Source organism: Schistocerca americana, chromosome 3 (assembly GCF_021461395.2).
Source record: "Schistocerca americana isolate TAMUIC-IGC-003095 chromosome 3, iqSchAmer2.1, whole genome shotgun sequence".
NCBI classification, from domain to species: Eukaryota; Metazoa; Arthropoda; class Insecta; order Orthoptera; family Acrididae; genus Schistocerca; species Schistocerca americana.
Window position 1 is genome coordinate 324,853,977 of NC_060121.1, and position 23,185 is coordinate 324,877,161.

The 23,185-nt window shown below is 43.3% G+C and overlaps 1 protein-coding gene across 1 annotated transcript in view; it reads left to right on the forward strand.

The window, feature by feature from the left end:
• The first annotated feature begins 2,609 nt into the window (after window positions 1–2,609).
• Window positions 2,610–23,185, forward strand: part of LOC124607061 (uncharacterized protein DDB_G0284459-like) — a 415,556-nt gene continuing 394,980 nt past the window's right edge. Inside the window, exon 1 of the mRNA XM_047139238.1 lies at window positions 2,610–3,120. Coding sequence (XP_046995194.1) covers window positions 3,040–3,120 — 81 coding nt within the window. The 5' untranslated portion in view covers window positions 2,610–3,039. The remainder of the gene's footprint in view (window positions 3,121–23,185) is intronic.

Consider the following 23,185-nt stretch of genomic DNA (forward strand, 5'->3'; position numbering starts at 1 on the left):
TCTTACCTTTTATCAATAAACACTGTTAAACATATCAAATAATTCTCCTGCTGTATTTGTTAATGGCACAATCTTCTCTCAGCTCTGTACTGCAAGAGAAAGATTAATAACATAACCAGTAGACTCTTGCTCAGGCTGCTACTAAGTGCAAGTGACACAGTACATGCACCTTTTTTTTCCATCCAAAACATGGAACCTATAAAAACTGAGGATACCGTACTAGAACAAGTAACAACACTTTTGGAAATGTGGGATGATGGTACCCTTCAGTTGACTGGGTGCTTGTGTTGTCCTAATCTTTTTGTCTCTTCTTCATCTCAAAGTTGTGCAAGTTGCTGAAGTGGCATGAAATAAAAAGACTTGCTCCAGGTGGGCCTCCCAGTCAGTAGTGCCATACAATCATTTTCTTTTTCAGTGGGACTGCCATAGAAAGGAACTGCTAAAAAAGCCAGGGGATTTGCAATACATTCAGAGCTCTCAGGCAACCACACATTATATAAACACTCCAACAGCCTGTTTATCTTGGACATTCATATTCAGCAATAGCATATGGCATCCCCTTCGGGGGGGGGGGGGGGGGCCTACATGGAGAAAAATCAGACTTTTGTGAAGGAGTAGCCATATGATCAACCATCAAATCAACATTCAAATAATGCCCTGTATTTACAGTCTCTTTAGTCAAAAAACTCTTGATCTGTCAGCAGTACATGGGAAAATACATAACCATGACACATGAATCAAGCAAAACATTTATCTGTCGAGTAAAAGATAGAAAACAAGTCATGATGTGGAAAGATGTAGGGTCAGCTGCACTTTAACACTATACTCCTATCCGTTATAAAAAATCAATACCTCTTGGAATCTAATCAAAAACACTTTTTATTTTGTTGATGAGTATCTAAGAGCAAACTTGCAGTAGCTGTATTGTATGTCCGTAGGAAGTTCTAATAATTCATCAACTGTACACTCACTATTTGTTTATTTATTTATCTTTTTGGGAGGGAGAAAAATCATTAATGGACTTCCACAAAGTTTAATAGTGGGTACTCTGTTGTTTCTTGTGTATTTAATGCACATCAATCAGACTCAGTTATTTTTGCAGACACACTAGTATTATAATTAGTCTCAAAAGACAGACAGCAACAGTTACTGTCCATTTAGCTAATCTCCATTTAGCATGGAGCAGGCAAGTAAATAGCAGATTGCAGACTCGGGATCCTCATATCTCCAGGCAATAATGTCACGTGGCAGTTAGTCAACTTAATGACATCCTTAATAAATTTAGTGCAAAAGATAGTAGACTTGGAATGAACACACTGTATGCAGTTCTGGTTATGATTAATCCATGCATATTTGTTTCCTGTAAAATGACCCATCAATTTTGTTTCTTTATGGATACTAGCAGCTGCATGGTGTAAACATCTTGGTTGTACACAGGTATCTACTTGGGTAATCTCTCTCATCTTTCTTAACTTGTAGTTAAAGACCACTTTCCAACTGTCAACAGCTGGCCGGAGTGGCCGTGTGGTTCTAGGCGCTACAGTCTGAACCGAGCGATCGCTACGGTTGCAGGTTCGAATCCTGCCTCTGGCATGGATGTGTGTGATGTCCTTTGGTTGGTTAGGTTTAATTAGTGCTAAGTTCTAGGCGACTGATGACCTCAGAAGTTAAGTCACATAGTGCTCAGAGCCATTTGAACCAACTGTCAACAGCTATTTTTTGCATCAATATTTGATGATGTGATAGTTAATTTTGAGAGCTTTCGTAATTGGACCTTATTTTCATTATCATGTATGTGAGCATTTGACACACATCACATCTGTGAACTGCATCTGATGATAAGGTCAGTAACATTAATTTATGTCAAATATATATATGATAAAATATAGAGCAGTCATGTTAATTTCAACACATCACTGTAAGAGATCTGCCAGCTATCTATTAACCATCATCATTTACCGTTCCGTTTTGATCCATTATATACGTTATTAGTACACCATCATCATTTATCGTTCCGTTTTGATCCATTATATACGTTATTAGTACACCGGATACAGGTAAGTCAAGAGCAGTTTAATGACGTATCGAAGCCACTGGGCAGTTCTGCATTTTATACGTTCAAAAAGCATTGCTCTTTGTGAATCTGATAATTGGTGGCAATAAGTTCAAATGCTCGACCTTGGATTCAAAAAATGTTATGTGGTATAAATACAACAGCCAATATAGGTTATACGCAGTTTTCAGTACCAGCTCAGCAATAGTGTTTGTTCATCGAGCCTAGATTTTAAAATCGTTACTTTAAGTACATATCGAATCATCGATTAATGCGCAATGCTGGTACAATGAGCATGACTACAGAGAAGTGCAAGTGGAGCAATGTTTTGATGGATTCTCTGTTTGCTCCATTACAACAGAACAGGAACTGACGCCCGTCGATGTCAGCTGACGTAAAACACGATTTTTTTTTGGTAGCCCTCAGCCGCTTTCGCCTCCACGTGCGAGCCTCTCGTCTGACAACAGACGCGGCCTGGCGACGCTATACGAGCAACGTGGTGCCACCTGTGAGGCAATGTAAGAAGCGAGTGCCGCGCCGGTGAGTCGTCGAACGGTTGCCACCACAACTGCCGGGTCTTCCGCTGGGCGCGATGCGCTGCGCTTCCCCTCTCCGTGTCTCCACAGGAAACGTGATATCATAAGCTCGAAGACGCAAGAAATCGTCGTGACAGTGCAGCCGGTACCGCGCCCCAGAGCAAAAACAGCTGCGTGTGCCAAAGCTTGCCGTAAGAAGTGCCGCGGAATCCGTCGCCGCACTGCCGGCCACGAGTTGTTTTGTGTTCGACAGGGTGCGTCCCTCACCGCAGCCGTCGCTTCAGCTTCGCTTGTTGACAGCGTGGTCATTTATTCGTGTTTTTGTGTGGCGGGTGGCGGCCAACAGCTGAGAGCTTTGGCGCGTACCGTTCAAACTGTTAACCAGGCTTTTGGTCGCCGACACGGTCTACAATACACGACAATCTGAAATTCTGTGTCAGCTTTTGAGACATGCTTACGAGAAGCAAACAAGCTGCGCTCCAAGAAATCCGCAGGTGGACCATAGAAGACGTCCTAGCAGTACTAGAGAAGGTAAGCTTCTAAACTTGTTTTTTAAGCTTTGTCGCGCACGTAACATGCATCATAAATGGTAAAGTCACACATCACTGGGGAAGGATTGAAGAAGTAAGGGACCTAGGAGGCACAGCTGAGTTTAGTTATATAAAAAAAATTAAAAAAACGTCACTGGGAAAGGATTGAAGACGTAAGGGACCTAGGACAGCATAAAATAAAAAATTAAATTATCGGAATCATTTGTTTGACAGTTGTGACGTCCTACTTAGCGGACTAAATGTTTGGTCACTGACCTGAAAACAGGTGCGAAGCATCTTTCTGGGACAGTGTGAACACTTTCTGTTTGCAGCCTACAATAAAACGAAGGTAATTGAAAATTTAAGCAAATAGGAAGAACATTTTGCCTTTGGTAACGTGACACCGTCAGTTTAAATACGTGTTACGGAGAGTAAAGAGCTGATCTCACAAAAAACAACATAGTTTCTTAGAGACGAAATCTATTTCCTACGAATTCATAGTTTTTGTTTGTCTGCCTTCGTAAAAGCGCGTAAGCCAACCCAAAGTATGAGTGGAATACAATAAAACAGTTCAGCTAATTTTGCTCTTCGTTTTGCAGATTGATAACGAGTGTGTTTACTTTACCTGTACCGTGGTCTATAGTAGCGCTTACAATGAACGGATCAATATCTCATAGTGGTGATCGCGATATCGATTGCTAGACAGACAGATAAACTTTCGTATCTTATTAATTCCCTCTGTGTAAAGAGACAGATTATCGCTGGATAATTACTCCAAATACATTGCCTATAAAAAATATGATAAAGAAAAACGAATTGTCCCTCTCAATAGTACAACCATCGAAGGATCCGACTTTGCACTGTGGAGGTAGAGTCTCTTCTTCGTACTTTGGTAAAAAGGTGTTTGAAATGTAGAATCGTTCTATGTGATCCAGCGGACTTTGTGTGGACTAGTGGACAAGAGCGGCAGCAGGTTTGAGGCTACCACCTCGGTTGCGAAACTACACGCAGACCACCGTAATTGTTACGCTCCTTGGCTTTATCATCAGCTATCGCTAGAAACTGGCACTGTTCAAGCTATAGGTTTGCAAATACATGTATACGTAACTTCTCATACACCAAGATTGTAAACAGGTAGCACATGTCCTCTTCACATTGAAAAATAAAGAGCAAAAAATCTTACATTGTCGAAAAAATAGTCACAGATGCGCGGTATGATGACAAGCAATTACAAGTGGCCTATTGACGGTTTGTTGCGTTTACCGACTTTATCCCACCGTCAAAAGTTCTAGCTAACCTGAACACATCTGGGAATGGCCTAGCCTGCAAACCGAGAGAAGTGACAGAGTGGTTAAATATCGCAGTCTTCTTCGTAATGAGTGGGATTTAAATCTTTGGGTCATTTCAGTTAGTGCAGGCATTCAAGGTCACGGCCACTTGCCTCGCTATACATATTTACCCGAGCCAATTTTCTTCTTTTAACAAATGGGGTGCCGAAAGAACCTTAAGCTCTTTCACCTCCGCAGTGGCGCGCTGAGGGGCATTGAAATTCCCCTTTCGTCATCTAGCTTTAGATTTTCCATGTTGCGTAAATCGCTTGAGTTGACTACATGTATGGTTGTTTTGAAAAGGACTCGGCCGATTTCCTTCTCCCAACAGAAACCGTGTTTCCGTCTCTAAATGATCTAGTCCTGGGGGCTATAAACCACAACCTTCTTATCTCTGCATGGCCTGCGAGAATGATGCTTATTGCAATATACGTTTTCAGATCATCTCCATTTTCGAAGTTCGACATTATGCAGAGCACCATTCTGAAACATTTTTCTACTAATACGAGTAATACAACATAACTGTCGTTATTTGGCGTGTGTGAAATTAATACTTTGCTTAGAAATGAAGAGATGGTTGGTTGGTTGTTTGGGGAAGGAGACCAGACAGCGTGGTCATCGGTCTCATCGGATTAGGGAAGGATGGGGAAGGATGTCGGCCGTGCCCTTTCAGAGGAATCATCCCGGCATTTGCCTGGAGTGATTTAGGGAAATCACGGAAAACCTAAATCAGGATTGCCGGACGCGGGATTGAACCGTCGTCCTCCCGAATGCGAGTCCAGTGTCTAACAAATGAAGAGAGAAAATGTTTTTGAAGAAGGCGGTTAGTTTCCTGGCCGTGACCACGCGGCTGCTGTCGAAAATGGAGAAGTTTTTAAGTAACTGAACTGTATATCATAGGTTCGGACTGCGATATGCCGACCAGTATTATACGATGAAGAGGAACGAAGTAAACCAGCGCTACATCTACCATAGGCATCAAACGTACTCTCAACGATACCACGCTATCCATCACGGGGCTTCCCACTGATAACACGTCTTGAATGGAATCCATAGTATATGAAATGCGAACAGCTTTCGACAATACTCCTGCCGTCTCACAGGTGTGGAGCACTTGGATCATAATATATTCTCCTGTAGGAATACATGTCTCTTCAGAGGAATCGAGACGCAGCAGTTCAGAATAAACCCGCACAGTGCACTGCGAGATACGTAATGTTGTCGACGTCATTATACCAACCAGCGCTTTACTTTACACACGTGTTATCAGTGCCCGTGACAATTACGCATTGTCTGCTGAAAGTTTTGCTGCGATAATTGTGTTATTTGCTGGACATTTAGCTGCGATACTTGCGTCAGTGTCCTCTCTTAAAACGTCGACCGAACGTTTAACTAAATATTAAGTATACTTCAGAAACAAGAATAGCAACTGGACTGTTAGTTTCGTGAAGTTTATTTCAGCCAATCCCCACAAAAAAGTTGTCAATATCGGTTTCAGCTGACAAGTCGTGATCAGTAGCCCGTAAACACTTATTAGCCGATGGCTGCGTCAAACCATGCTAGGAATAAGTTCCAGGAGACCCCTAGAAGCCACATCAAATTAGTTGTTTAGTGATAGAGGGTAGCGCAGAACTAACGAAGTTTTAACTAAAGATTTTTCGTAAATTCATGTAATTGCGAACTTTTCTGTTGGAGATTAAATATAAACAAACAGAGTAAGATCACAAATACGATAGTTTGTAGGAGGCCGGGGCTAGACCTGGGGGTATGGAGTATTTTTAATATTTCGGAAGACGAATGGCGACTTTTAAGAGGCCATAAAAAGTTCTACTTCCGACCCTGTTGGAAACCTGCGTAACACCGACTTTTAAATAATTTTCTTGGAAGTAAAACACCTAACTGTACCATGGCTTTTGCTTTCTTTGAAAGCTAGTAGTAGTTGGAGACGGGACAAGCTCGGAATGAAGAAGCAGGGAGAACTAAATCGGCATTTTCGAAAAACCTGTCCTGTAATTTGCTTTGAGAGGAAGAGGGAAACAGCAGGGGTGCCTCCACAAAAATTTGAAGTCCGCTCCCCTTGAATGAGATTTTAACGTCTTAACTACAGCGTGACCTCATTCAGTAATACTTCATATAACCGCAAAAAAATGGCATAGGATTTGAGAATTTTTGCAACTGTAGATACTGCACCAAATTACTTTTAAAATGTCTGATTCCATTAATGCACTCCCTGGTATTTGCCTCCCCTTCATCTTTAAGAAAAGTATGTGATACTTGACCGTCACACAGTTTCTGTCGAACTGCAAATCATCATGGTATAATGCATCACATAGCGCACTTTTTACGGCACCAAACTAGGCATTCTTGCCATTGCATTTGTTAATGCAGCAGAGAAAAAAAAGTCAACAAAACCTCTATAAAATTGGTAGTGGCTGTACTTAGGATGCTTGCGAAGAAAGCGTAGGGCTTAACGTCCTATCGGTAACGAGGCCGTTGGAGACGAAACACACGCTCGGATTGGAAATGCTGGAAAAGGAAATCGGTCTAGTACTTTTCATAGGAAGAAACTAGGCATTTGCCTTGAGTGATTTGGGGAAACGAAAGACAAAGTAATTCTGGATGGCTGATCACCAATATGAAACTCCGTCCTCCCGAATGAGAGTTGTTGTTGTGGTCTTCAGTCCAGACACTGGTTTGATGCAGCTCTTCATGCTACTCTATCTTGTGCAAGCTTCTTCATCTCCCAGTACCTACTGCAACCTACATCCTTCTGAAACCTTAAATACTACGCTGCCTATATGACAACCCGAAACTTTATGACCACATCCTTTAAAGCAGGGATGTCCAACCTTTTAGCGTACCTGGGCCACGTAGTAAGAAGACTTTTTTACCGATCCTGTTATAGATGCTCACTTCTTGGGGGATATTTGCTTCCGGTCGCATGCGGCCCGCCCGCGAATTGGACACCCCTGCCTTATGGCGTGTTGGTCTACGTTCGGAACGCAATACAGCTGCGATTATGCGTGTCATGGACACTCCAAGTACTTGGTAGGTTTCCGGAGATATGTGGCATCAGATGTCTACACACAGATCAAGCAGTTCTTGTAAATTACGGGGCGGTGGTTTGTGGTCTCCTAGTTGGCGTCCCAGATGTGTTGCATCGGGCTCAAGCGAATTTCATCGACAAGACATCAACCGGAGTTCACTGTCATTCTCATTAAATCTCTGTAGCACAATTCTGGCCTCGTGACATGGACAGTTATCCTGCTGCAACACGAGATGGCCGCAGTGAACACAGCATGAAGGGATGCAGATGGTCCGTGTTCATGCAGTCCACGGCTGTCATAGTGCCTTCGATTACTACTTCAGGTCCCATGAAAGCCCAGATGAGTGACCCCCATAGTATAATACTAGCCCCACCAACTTGCTTCAGTGGCGAGTTGCATGTCTCGAGTAGCCTGGATGGTGGAGTATCCGGAGACGATCATCGACCTGGTGTATCAAGAAACGTGATTCCTCCGACACTTTTCCATATATCCATCGTCTTATCTCGATGATTCCGCGCCCACACGATGTAGTTGGTTCATCAAGGGAACACACAAGAGTCGTCAGCTGCGAGCCCCATGTTGAACAAAGTGTGCTGCACGATGTCCTCCAAAATACTCGTTCCTACACCAGCATTGTACTCTGTCGTAAGTTCTACTCCAAATCGCCGACTATCCAACTTTACAGAGCGGGAAAGCCCACGATCTCTATGTTCTGGTGGGTGTGGTCGTCCAGCACCTTATCGCCTATTCTTGGTTTTACCGCCTTTCAACCACCTTCCACAGACGCTCACGGCAGTAGCACGCGAACAGTCGCTTATCTTAGCTTATTCGAAACACTCGTTCCCAGGCGGCGGGCCATAACAATCTGCCCTTCGTCATGGCACTGGACGCTTATGGCACTGGATTTCCCCATCTGTGGCCCAGATCGGCGCTAGAACCGAGCGAGGTGGCGCAGTGGTTAGACACTGGACTCGCATTCGGGAGGACGACGGTTCAATCCCGCGTCCGGCCATGCTGATTTAGGTTTTCCGTGATTTCCCTAAATCACTCCAGGCAAATGCCGGGATGGTTCCTCTGAAAGGGCACGGCCGACTTCCCTCCCCATCCTTCCCTAATCCAATGAGACCGATGACCACGCTGTCTGGTCTCCTTCCCCAAAACAACCAACCAACCAATCATCAGCGCTAGAATGATTCCCCCATTTGTCTCTGCTCTGCTTATACACAGTACTTTCGTTGGAGCGTAACGTGCCAACAACGCCACCAGGCGGCATTCAATCTCACGGTGAGCAGTGATCATAATGCTTCTTCTCACACCATCGAAGTTCGATACTGTTTCTGTGTCAAGTGTGTAAGTATAACTGTTTATGTGACTGTGCTATGTAAATGTTAAGTGCCGTATCGTGTTGGTGCCTGTCTTTAATATCGCCAAGAGGACCGCCAAGCATAACGTCCTCCTTACATCACCCATAGTGTCAAACGTCCTCTTTCCGTCTGACGTTTCTGAAAGATCTGAAAAGTGACATGATAAGGAAAAAACATTGTTGTACCACCACCTTCTCTTGCCAACCAAATGATGCTGAAAATCTCTTCCACCATTATACTGACTAGACAAAACAGTGCTTTATCACCTCTGCTTTCCTTGCCATCCAAATGAAGGTGTTGAAAATCTCTTCCACCATCAAGATTCAACAAGGTACCTCAAGTTAGAGTACCACCGGGTGCGAAACGAACTATTCCTGGAAACGGCTTCGTAAAACATTTGTAAATAATCTGTTATGAGACAATTCCAACCATTCTTTGTGTGTTCGACAAGTTGAATAAGTCAATACTTTTGTCACATATTCAAATGTACTACAGAGAAAGACAATCTGTGCGGTACAGTTGTCTACACGTGTTCAGCATTTTCTGTTACTGCAACGTGCGCCACACCCTAGGCGATCATTTCAGAGTAATTCCTCAAAAAAATGGTTCAAATGGCTCTAAGCACTATTGGACTTAACATATGAGATCATCAGTCCCCTAGACTTAGAACTACTTAAACGTAACTGATGATGTAAGAACATCACAGACATCCATGCCCGAAGCAGGATTCGATCGAACCTGCGACCGTAGCAGCAGCGCGGTTCCGGACTGAAGCGCCTAGAAGCGCTTGGCTACAGCGGCCGGCAGTAATTCCTCAAACGAGTTTGTAAAACATTATTTTCGTGAACAATTCGTAATGTTTCATGGTCGTATACTAGAGTGTTGCTTCGACTGCTGTACCGACAGTGAAATACAGTCGTAGCTTATCTTGTTTACACGTGTCGCTAATGCTGTATAAAGTGTTGTGATTTAAATGGATGTCCACAGTATTTTAACTATGGGGAGGAGTAAGGCAAGATTTTCACACCGATATTTTTTACATTAAGAGTCGAGCATCGAAGACGTGTCATGCTCTAGAATTAAATTTTGCGGGAGAATCACAAAACCTATTATATCCTAAGGAGTGATGGCTAGCTTCTTAATATTTTTTTGTATGTGGATTACTATTACACCGTACCCAGAAGGTACACGTTAGCTCATTAGTATACAGGATGCGACGCGTACCTTTCTTACCTCAAATAACTTTTGACTCACTAAATATATTTGTAGTCTCTTTCACCAAGTCGGCTAGTGACTATGGTAACATGAAATAAAGACCAATGCGTTTTCACAAACATCATCAGCCATTATATGCTCTTTTTTAATTTTTTATTTAAACTATATTCAGCGATATAGCTCTTTTGTATATCTGACAAGTTATGGAGTAAAAGATGTTGATATTGGTATTTTTGTGTTGTTGCCGCTATTTGAATGGCACTTCGGCCCGAAATTTACGACACACTCCAAGGAAACAAGCGTCAATGGCACTTCGGCCCGAAATTTACGACACACTCCAAGGAAACAAGCGTCGTTGAGACAAGAATTACTTGATGCTATTTTTAGAGCAAGTTGCCAAAGTTTACGCCAGTTCGAAATCTCTCTCCTTCCAAAAGCAGATTCGTCTCAGATATCTTCACGCTTAACAAAATCAACGATTTCATATTGTGCGCCACAGAATGTATGTACTCGAATAAACGTTAAACACATCCGCAGTTTGGAGACTATGCCGTCATCGTTTGCTAGCGACATTTATGGTGACTTTTCATGGATTAAAGGTGAACCATCTTGAGGGTTGGCTTGTTATAATTATGTGGACTGTAATGTTCGATGTACATTGTAAAAGGGACGAAGGCTACTATGACATCCCACTTACTTCGATGTTATTAGACTAGGAACATTTTCTACGACTGGGCGAGTATAAGGGGAGAAAAATGATCACGAATTTGCTGAAGGAACCCTCCTGACATTCGCCTGGCCTCATGTAGGGAAATCACGAGGAACGTAAATCACAATGGTCGGGCTGCTGTTTGAATCCCACTTCTGTAGAGTCCACTGACTTAACCAGTTCGCCACCCATCATGGTCACATAGCAGTTGGCGAGATTCTTTTATTCTTTCTCACACACATAAATTTATGATATAGTACAGTAGAGTTTATTCGGTTTGAGAGAATGTTCTCGGGCCATCTGGGCGTAGAAAGTTTGAGGAAGACTTTCCGTTCAATTTGCGCACACTTGCTGATCACTTCGCAGTTGCCGACTTTCACTTCATTTCTCACACCTTACCGGCTAAGTTATGGTAGAAGCATCAACACATCATACTTGGATAATTCCAGATGCATCCTTGCTCGTCTGACACTTTCGAGAGCAAATAAGGGATTCCGAAAGAAATAGCGAATCACATCTCTAGCATATGATATGGGTAACGAGAGTTGAGGAAATTGATAGTCAGAATCGCATTTTTCATAAATATTCGTAATGGACGAAAGGGAATGTTATTTTCATTTCATGAGAGCGACACTGGAAGTATTTTGGATTGGCGGATTGTAACTCGTTTATTCAACAATTTTCAAATCACTTCTTTCACCATACACCACATGAACTCATACACATTTATTTCATTACTTGGAACTACCTAGGAAATGTGTTAGCTTTCCACTTTTTGGGTGCCATTCAATTTGCAAAAAATACTTTTCCGTGCTGTTTAAGCTGGGGATTGTGTTGATGCAAAAGGAGACTTGTCTGACTTCGAATGTTTCTACACCTACACCTACATCTGCATAGATACTCCGCAAGTCACCGTACGGTGCGTGGCAAAGGGTACCTTTTACCACTACTAGTCATTTCCTTTCCTGTTCCATTCGCAAATAGAGCGAAGGAAAAACGACTATCTATATGCCTCCGTATGAGGCCAATTTCTCGTATCTTATCTTCGTGGTCCTTACACACAGTGTATGATGGCGGTCGTAGAATAATTCGGCAGTCAGGTTTAAGCGTCGGTTCTCTAAACTTTCTCAATAGTGTTTCTCGTAAAGAACGTCGCCATCTCTTCAGGGATTTCCATTTGAATTCCCGAAGCATCTCCGTAACACTTGTGTTGTTCGAACCTACCGGTAACAAATCTAGCAGCCTGCCTCTGAACTGCTTCGATATCTTCCTTCAATCCGACCTGGTACGGATCCCAAACACTCGAGCAATACTTAAGAAAAGGTCGCGCAAGCGTCATTATACAGTCTCCTTTACAGATGAACAACACTTTCCTACAACTGTCCCAATAAACCTGTCACAGTTCTCACATTCTCATTCCATTTCATATCGCTTTGCAACGTTACGCCCAGAGATTTAACCGGCGTGACTGGGTCAAGCAGGACACTAGTAATACTGTATCCGAACATTACAGGTGTGTTCTTCCTACTCACCCGCTTTAACTCGCGTTTTTCCACGTTTAGAGCTATCTGAAAATCATCACACCAACCGGAAATTTTGCCTAAGACGTCTTGTACCTTCCTACAGTCAATCAACTTCGACGCCTTACCGCACACCACGCCATCACAGCAAACAACCGCAGATGGCTGCCGACCCTGTCCATCATATCATATCGTTTATGTATATGGAGAACAATAGCGGTCCCATCACACTTCCCTGGAGCACTCCTGACGATACCCTTGCCTCTGATTAACACTCAGCGTTGAGGATGACATATTTTCTGAAACTTCCTGGCAGATTAAAATTGTGTGACTGACAGAGACTCGAACTCGTGACCTCCCGAGTTCGAGTCTCGGTCCGACACACAGTTTTAATCTGCTAGGAAGTTTCGTATCAGCGCACACTCCGCTGCAGAGTGAAAATTTCGTTCTGGAACTGAGTTCTATTACTTAAGAGCTCTTCGAGCCACTCACATATTTGTGAACGTATCCTATATGCTCGTACCTTCGTTAATGGGGTACCACGTCAAATGTTTCCCGGAAATCTAGGAATACGGAACCTGCCTGTTGCCCTTCATACATAGTTCGCAGGACAACATGTGAGAAAAGGGTAAGCTGAGTTTAGCACGAGCGATGCTTTCTAAAAACATGCTGATTCGTGGACATAAGCTTGTCAGTCTCAAGAAAGTTTATCATGTTCGATCTGAGAATATGTTAAAGGATTCTGCAGCAGACGTAAGTTAGGGATATTGGTCTGTAGCTTTGCGTTCTTTTACCCTTCTTATAGACGGGAGTCACCAGCGCTTCTTTCCAGTCGCTTGGGACTTTGTACCGGGCGAGAGATTCGCGATGAATGCAAGCTAGGTAATGGGCCAGGGGCGTAGAGTACTCTTTGTAAAACTGAGTGGGGCTCCATCCGGACCTGGTGACATATTTGCTTTCAGATCTTGGAGTTGTTTCTCTGGGATGATTATTGCTATGTCGTCCATACGGGAGTCTGTCGGATGGTCAAATGACGGTATATTTGTACGATTCTCTAAGTGAATGATTTCTTGAACGTGAAATTTAAAACTTCGGCTTTCGCTTCGCTGTTTTCGACTGCTACGCCAGACTGGTCATCAAGGGACTAAATGGAAGCCTTAGTCCCGCTTAGCGATTTTACATACGACCAGAATTTTCTCGGGTTCCCTGCTAGATCTTCTGCTATGGTATGACGGTGGTAGTTGTATGCTTCGCGCATAGACCTTTTCACAGACGCACGAATCCCTACTAACCTTCACTTGTCATCATTCTCTTTTGATTCTAGAGTGCAACAGCCTCTGCTTCCCCAGCATCTTCCGAATTTCGTTATTAAACCACGGTGGGTCTTTTTCATCCTGTATCCACTTACTAGGCACTTAATACTCCAGACCACTATTTACAGTCTGCTTAGACGTTGCCCATAATTCCTCTACATCCATCTTACTGGAACTAAGTGATGTCAGCACACTATCTAAGTGAGGTAGTAATAACTGCTTAGCTAGCAGAAACACTACCTTTTCAGATGGGCGAAGCAACTACTTTCATCTCACATGTGCCATGCTTTTTCACTTTGGTGGATGGCACAGAAAGGAGAAACTCCAAACAGATCGTCTTTTGGCTAGAAGTTCATACGAGTGCAACAGTATGTCGTATATTTCCTGAGTACCTCCCAACCGCTTTCTGTTTCTCTGACTAAGATGTAAACGTTCATGCGCAAATAGTTTCTGCTACAGTTGATCCAGCGTTAATGGTTCCCTCTGTCAATAAAAAACTTTTCTACAGATCGTCTGCAATAATGGTTCACGACAGCAGTTTCCGCCTTTAGTTTAGAAAGACCACGTACTCGACAAACAAAAAGGCAAGAAGAACCTTATTTATAGTTGTGCAAAATCTTGGAACAGAAAGCATTTCACAGAAAGTGAGCTTTTGACGGCTGTTGCCTCTCATTCTTCCTCGCGTTGCTGGCGGGAGGCCAAATCATCAGTGTATTATCTGGCCCAACGATGAATGCTCGTTACACATTACAACAATTCTGTTTGGTTTAGAATTTCTATTGAACACTGCTGAAGCTGTAGGCATAACCTCCACACGAGAACATAATGATGGAAAACTGTTGCTCGCACATTCGTTATGTGGTGTAGTTAACCGTCGCTATCTATTCATTAGAATAATTAGTGGGCTGTAGCAATATATTTATAAGTATTTCATTGGAATTAATTACAGAATAAGCCTTCACGGAATTAGGGGCGTCCTTTCTCTAATAGTTTCGTGATCTGGACGCCTAGAGGCTCGAACTCCACAGAGCTACGGCCGTAAATTGTGACGTAGTAATAAACATGTAAAGCTGGGTCCAGACTTGTTGCGTGTCATAAGACTGTTGCTAGATTGTTTTGTATCAGAGTGTTGATACATAACCATCTTGATCACTTACTTGTTGAAAAGGGTTGATAGTAACTCCAGGTGTGCTCTGCGTCCCATCAGCACAGCTCTCTACTGCAATCCGTGGGATTAACATTGGATATACTGAAGAATTTAAAAATAGATTGTAGAAATGTAAACATAATGAGTTTGTGTGGACATTTGTAATCCGAAAATCAACGTTCTTTAGGTAAACTGAACAACTTCCGACCGAGACTCCCTAATACAGAATTTAATGCGAATATTATTTGCTCTCCAGTACCATTATTCAGCTGTGAACATCACTATACGTTTCTGTGTTCGGTGACATATGTTAATCTCGCGTAGGGACTAAATAAATTGTCGAAATTAAATTTCGGTTTTTTTGTGAAACCGCCGGGACTAGTTCCTTAAGTGCAAAATGAAGCTAGATGCATGCTGCTGCTGCTGCAGGAACGTCTTAACAAGAGTAATCTTGATATTGTTGTTGTTGATGATGATGATGATGAAACGCTCAGCGGATAAGTAAAGCTGTCTTCAGCCCTACGGTTTGAAAGCTGCAGTGCTTTACAAGGCGGTGGTACACCCGTACCTTTCTCTGACCTTTGAACTGACTTACCTAAACAATTATAGGTGCAACTACGGTTTGGCGTGGACCCCGAACCATACTGCATCTTGCCAATTTTCACATTTAAAAATCATTGTCAGAGGTGAAGGAAGTGATAAGTGACATAAAAAACTCTTGGAGCGGCTGGAATGGATTTCAGTTTGGCGGGGGACTGTAAAAGTTTACATTTCAGATACGTTAATACCGAGTAGGACAATTTTTTATGTTGAAGTCAGTGGCTGCTCTAATCCACACAGTCGTAATTATCTTGCAAATGGCCCATTTGTAGGGCCGTGTTTACTGAAAAGCGCGCGTCTATATATATACTCGCACACTAACTGCATCAGTGGCCAATGAGATGCGCTAACTGTTCAGCAGGCCAGCTGAATGCCAGATGACGTCACGTACCGTTATGGTTCACTAATGATATGAATCTCGCTAAACGGCGAACGGTTGGTTTTACAGTTTAAACGCATGGAGAGGTCTCTGTAAGTTAATTTTAACCCTGCTAGTTTCATGGAATAATGAATAAAATAACGGCAACATAAGGGCTGTCTGTCGAATTTGGTGACCTCCAAAATGCGCAACTAACTAAAAACTAGTTTGGAATTTACTAAAAGAATGTCAGTTTGGTAAAGAGGAGGAATGGTGGATACGCTCTGATTACCTCGACCAGTAATATACCACTAACATAAAATGTATGACGTTGTTGGTCATAGTGTCTATGATAGCTATAGGAAATAAAAGTGATTATTCTTGCAGATAAGTTCGTAGCGTGTCTAGGGTGCGGGTTGGAGGAAGGAGAGAAGCAAGAAGACTATCCATACTTTGCACTTGTGCAGAACTATGCAAGGTCATCATCTAACCAAAGGCAGTGCAGATATGATGCGTTGACAAGTATTCTGTTTATTTTCCCAGTTCAGATATCTCAAAACATCCACTTTGACTGCTAAGAATAGGTTTGGAGATAAGGAAACTCCTTACCTAAATCCGCTTTAAACTCTGTGAAAGTCCCACTATCATGATCAAATTTTAAAAAAGTTGTAGAAATGCTACGTTTGTTGTTCAGTACATAACGAAAGGTCTATCCACAACTTATTTACATAGCTGCGACCTACAAATTTCTTCACTACATGCAAATAATCCATTGTACTATATACATCTCCAAGGACAGCATGATTAAAATCTAATATATTTCTGTGCAGTTGGTTTTAATTTTAATAAGTATCTTACACTATCTGGATAGGAGGCTGTAAAAAGGAAACTTCATTATTTGCTGCGTGCCTCGTTTCTTGTGAAGTAATATATTTAAGCATAGATCCCGTTTTTGGAAACTGTTTTCCACTACAGACGATCTGTAAAGAGCTACACAAATTTCCCTCTTATAAATTTTCCTCCGACTTCACTCATATCTACTGAAACTGTAGAACCTTCCCGTCCTTCGAATTGCTTTATACGACTCATCGGAATGTCATTATTTTTTATTGATAGCTATCTGTGTTTCTGATTCATCTTTGGAATTATACAAACATTTAAAGAAATTCTGGAGTGCTAGTACTAATTTCTGTCTGTTGCTTGCTACCTAAGCACCCGTCATCTTAACATACGAAATATGGCATCAAACCAACATAAGTTATTATTTTTTCGTCTTCATACTTTTTGTTTTAGGTTGTTTCGCTTGTCACTTTTTTCATTTATTGTCCAGCATCCTTTGAAAAACATTTCCGAATACTTCAGTTTAATTCCCCATGCTATATCAGGTTTCTATTACCATTTCCTTGAAACTCTCCTCTACTCTTTAATAACACCTCGTTACACTAAGACATTATTTTCTTCCACTTTCTTCATAGATGTATTATATTTTGCAGTTTGCAGTAAGTATCTTTGTTAAATAGTTTTCCATTTCATCTATGCCTGTACAATCTTCACTCTACTCATATGTGTAAAGTTAGTTGTCTGAAGTATAAACGAACACTTTCTCACAAAACTAGTTGGCATCTAAACTGCGCTGCATTATCAGAATTCTGACTCCCTAATCCATTTCGGATAAAATCGCGTCACCAAGTTTAGCGAAGTGACTCAAGAAGGCTGTCAATGTTCTCACAAGAGACAAAGTTCCTTCAGTAATTCATTTTATTTAGGGTACTGGCGGAAAGTGGAATCTGGGGTCAAATAATTAACAATGTTAGACTTTTAGGAACTGAAGAGTTTGTTTCGACGAAAGACGGTGTCGTTATCAACTTGTTGCTTAACCGGCGCAGCTCTGAGTCAGGCGGGGGAGTCCGTTGCGCAGGTGTCCGTAGGTTTCCGCAGGTGCTGCGTTCTGTCAGCATCTGTCTCGCGTAATTATGTGAAGTGGTGACGAAGGCGGACTCACACGGCGGTGACAGAGAGACATCTGGGTAGCTAGACATTTATTCCACTGCAGCCTGCACATTTCCCGCTTTGCAGTACACGGCCAAATTTGCAGTCTAACCTGTCGTTTTACTACCAGTGTAAAGTAATATCAAGTCCTGACCTATTTCCAGTAGCGGTAACAAGGTATTCCTTCCAGCATTTTTCATCCATTTTTGATCCAAGTACTACATACCTATCACTTTGCTATTTTCCTAAATCTTTATTTAATACAGAGTAATGTGTTCCTGTAATTATTCCCGTCCCCCCTCCCCCCCCCCCCCCCCTCCCTAATGAAGTCATTGTTTGAACGAAACTTCTACCACGCAGCTGGAAAAAAACATTCATCGTTCGAAGCTAGATCTGCGGGTCTAACATGGGTCATGCAGTATATGACAGCCACAATGTTTCTGCCTTTATGCAAGAGGCAATAGTCTTCTTAGTGTTAACAGCTTTCTGTGCCGTTGAGATTTGACAGCCAGAACACTGCTGATAAACATGCTTGACATATCATCCCGCACCCGTTCCCATAGCCGACCGGTCAGTTTCTCTGACTTAAATGCAGGACCTCTGTTCAACAAACAGCATCCATGAGAATTTTTGCCTGTATTAACGAGGAATTTTTCTTGACCACGAACTGAAAAGGTATTCATTAATATAATAACGAAAAAAATGCAACAACACCCAGAACTTTGTTCAATGGCACGAGGGTATAATAGGAGCGTTCTCAGGGGTTTTGGTGATAGTGATTCATTTTTCACAGACACTGGCGGTCAGATGGCACTGAGGAGGCCTGTCTGTGCATCCTCTGTTTTGACTCTACACGGAGTATCTGTAAGTTTAGAGGTGAACAGTGTTTGGAATATTGTTCTAGGGTACAACCACGGCCCGACGACGAGTACATACTCCCGAACCTCAGCCATTTGAACGTGGTCGCATTATGGGCCCGTGGAAAGCTGAATGGACATGTCGACGGGTTACTGCGCATGTTAGGCACAGTGTATCGCTGGGATGTCGTTGCTTTTAGCAGTGGTCTGTGGAACATTCCCTCACCCGTAGGCCAGGTTCTAGAGGTCCGCGTCGTACATACGCAAATCAAGATCGACACATCGTGCGGGCAGCGTAGGCCGACGGAACATCGTTCAGGGAAGAAAACTGGCACATTTTCGCTAGATATGTCACCAAGAGTCATTGGGAACCGTCTGCTTGCAGCAAGATTACGATCACGTGTGCTTCTGCCACCGGCACCACGACACCGCCAAGCATGTAGTGTCGTGAAGGAATTGACTGAAGAGTGGAATAGCGCTCTGTTGCCGTCACTGATTAGAGTAGGTTCTGTCTGCATGTGAGTGATCGACGTACACGCGTGAGCTGATGAGCTGCCTATTCCAGAGTATATTCAGCCACGACACACAGGCTTCATGGTATGTGGGGGGGGGGGATCATGTTTGGTTTTTCTGCAAGGTAAAGTAAGCAGGGTGCGCTACATGGCACAGGCTGTTTTTTACCGTGCTACTGGCATTTCTTCGACTGGAAGGTGATGTGCTGTATCAACAGAGTAATGCACATCCACATACGGCTGCTGCGACGTAGAATGCTCTTCGTGGTGTACAACTGCCCTGTGCGGCAAGATCACCATATATTTCGCCAACTGAAATATAGTAGGGGACATGATGAAGAGGAAGCCTAACCGTTCTCCAGCGCCTACAAGAATCATTGCCGAATTGCTACAAAAGCAGCAAGATGCTTGGGACAGTCCATCGCTGGAAGCCATTCGGCACCTCGGTTTCGTTTGCATGCGAGAATACATGCCTGCATTGCCTCCAGAGAGGGAAGACTGTGTACTGATGCGATTGTTGGGGCACGCTCTACTGTGATACGCGTGTTTTATTTGGTCTGTATTTGTTATGATATAGTCCTATAGTAATGAACCACCTGTCACCTCACTTTTCAATAAAATGATCTTGTCCTTTAGGGTGTTGCATTTTTCTCCCGGCAGAGTATTTATGAGGGCAACTCAGAAGCCTGCTAAAGCGGGAGTAACAGCTCGAATGGCTATAAGTCTGGTGTAATGATCTCATGGTTGGTTAGTTAGTAACATCTTCCATGGATCATTTTGCACGATACATTGTAATGATGTGGAACGAGACATTACACATTCACGTTTCAGATTAATTTGTACATACGGCTGCATTCTGAAGATTTCAGTTTTTTTAAGAAAAAAAATATAAGCAGGTGTGAGTTAGTAACTCGTACCCCCGACCTTTTTGCACATTACAATAACAGAAATTCTTCTACGGAATGGAAGGAATTGTCAAGGAGAAACTTTCTCATTTTATAATAAATTTTACTTTGCTGTCTGTCAGAAATTTTATATCAATGTGTGATTGATCAAAAATTTGCGACTCTTAATACTGCAGTTCAGTTACCTTAAGTGGACGATAATTATATGAAGCATTTAATACTTTTCAGTTACCCTATAACCTTGATTCCAGAAATCTGTCAACGAGATGAGCCCTCCAATCGAGAAAACATTGGATATGACTTTCGAGGCTTCTGTTAGATATAAAACTTTCTGCAGGACAGGCATTGTGAACGATACCACCGAATGCTCTGTTGTCCTGTTTCCGTCTCACATTAATTTGCCCACGGGAGTGAATTCTCCTGCTTTATGCTAAATCTATGTATCGTTAAATTGGTAAGTTAAAATTTTGTTTGCCTGACCGGGATTAGAACACAATTTCCTCGCGTTCGCCTCACAGCGCCCTCCGCAGGCGAGATCAGTAATTACGCTATTTGGTGGTACTTGATAAGGAGTTCGCCTGTTCGACTGAAGAAAGGTAGATTTTACTTTAAGGTGTTACCGAAACCAAGAAGCTTTAATTTAGATGGACAAAGAAAAATCGATATTCGCCTCAAATCAGCGTGCAAACCATATCCACTAGGACCTTGCGTTTGTGAGCAATGTGAGGTTCTCAAGTGGCATTCAACGCTTATTGACTAATGCAGGGTCGATAGTGTCTTCAACGGTTTGTGGATAATACGTTCGAGCATATTGACTAAGAAATAAGGTCACTTTGCTCCAGAGTCGTTCGCCGCGTAGGAAATTTATACTACCTCCTAGAGAACAGAGGCTGCTTCTGGAGTGAAAGGAATACCGACGTCTGAGAATGAGTGTAGACGTCTGGCGTGTTCAAGGTGGACGCTGTTCTCGTGGTACTGCCCACGCGTGGTCGCCTGCGTCCTGTCTGCGCGCTGATGGAGAGCTGGCGGCTGCTCAGGACTATCATTAGATTCCGCAGGAGGCTGCGCTTCCAGTTTATTCGCCTTGCATTCCTCCGCATCGAGGCCGCTAACGGAGCTAATGGCGAGACGAGTCGGCAGTTTACGAAACAGCTGGCCTTCTAACGCTGCTACTCTGTCCGCACAAACAACTCGCCGGCACTGTGTTTCAATGCGCACTGAAGTTTTCCGTTGTACACGGTACTTGAAATCGTTTCTTCATAATTCTGAAAAAAATATGTATGAAGAGAAGAGTGGTATAAATGTATGCGGCGTGGTGGTCAAGGTTCTTCGCTCATATTAGCGAGAAATTTGGAGTAGCAGTTTCTTAACCCTTATCACTTCCCTCATCCTTTGCCTTTCTTGTACCGGATGGTTATACACTACTGGCCATTAAAATTGCTACACCAAGAAGAAATGCAGATGATTAACGGATATTCATTGAACAAATATATTATACTAGAACTGAGATGTGATTACATTTTCACGCAATTTGGGTGCATAGATCCTGAGAAATCAGTACCCAGAACAACCACCTCTGCCCGTAATAACGGCGTTGATACGCCTGGGCATTGAGTCAAACAGAGCTTGGATGGCGTGTACAGGTACAGCTGCCCATGCAACTTCAACACGATACCACAGTTCATCAAGAGTAGTAACTGGCGTATTGTGACGAGCCAGTTGCTCGGGCACCTTTGACTAGACGTTTTCAATTGGTGAGAGATCTGGAGAATGTGCTGGCCAGGGCAGCAGTCGAACATTTTCTGCCGCGCGGGATTAGCCGAGCGGTCTGGGGCGCAGCAGTCATGGACTGTGCGGCTGGTCCCGGCGGAGGTTCGAGTCCTCCTTCGGGCATGGGTGTGTCCCATAAGATTTCACACACATTTGAACATTTTTTAAACATTTTCTGTATCCAGAAAGGCCCGTACAGGACCTGCAACATGCAGTCGTGCATTATCCTGTTGAAATGTAGGGTTTCGCAGTGCTCGAGTGAATGGTAGAACCACGGATCGTAACATATCTGAAATGTAACGTCCACTGTTCAAAGTGCCGTCAATGCGAACAAGAGGTGACCGAGACGTGTAACTAATGGCACCCCACACCATCACGCCGGGTGATAACCCAGTATGGCGATGACGAATACACGCTTCCAATGTGCGTTCACCGCGATATCGCCAAACACGGATGCGACCATCGTGATGCTGTAAACAGAACCAGGATTCATCCGAAAAAATGACGTTTTGCCATTTGTGCACCCAGGTTCGTCGTTGAGTACACCATTGTAGACGCTCCTGTCTGTGATGCAGCGTCAAGGGTAACCGCAGCCATGGTCTCCGAGCTGATAGTCCATGCTGCTGCAAACGTCGTCGAACTGTTCGTGCAGATGGCTGTTGTCTTGCAAACGTTCCCATCTTTTGACTCAGGGATCGAGACGTGGCTGCACGACCCGTTACAGCCATGTGGATAAGATGCCTGTTATCTCGACTGCTACTGATACGAGGCCGTTGGGATCCAGCATGGCTTTCCGTATTACCCTCCTGAAACCACCGATTCCATATTCTGCTAACAGTCATTGGATCTCGACCAACGCGAGCAGCAATGTCGCGATACGATAAACCGCAATCGCGACAGGCTACAATCCGACCTTTATCAAAGTCGGAAACGTGATGGTACGCATTTCTCGTCCTTAAAGAGGTGTCACAACAACGTTTCACCAGGCAACGCTGGTCAACAGCTGTTTGTGTATGAGAAATCGGTTGGAAACTTTCCTCATGTCAGTACGTTGTAGGTGTCGCCACCGGCGCCAACCTTGTGTGAATGTTCTGAAAAGCTAATCATTTGCATATCACAGCATCTTCTTCCTGTCGGTTAAATTTCGCGTTTGTAGCACGTCATCTTCGTGGTGTAGCAATTTTAATGGCCAGTAGTGTAATTAAAGTGCTGTTGCTCACAGAGGTTCAGTGTGGGCTGCACTTATCGTGTGGCAGCGAAACTTGGTGGATATGCTGAATGCGTTAATGCGAAACCGATATACGCTGAAACAAAATTAGCTCCAATTTTGGCTACCAGGTGCAAATCTGATGCTGTGAATGCTAGGAAAAGCTCCGTCCGAACACCCCTCCGAAGGCCCAACCATGCCGACCGACCGCCGTGTCATCCTCAG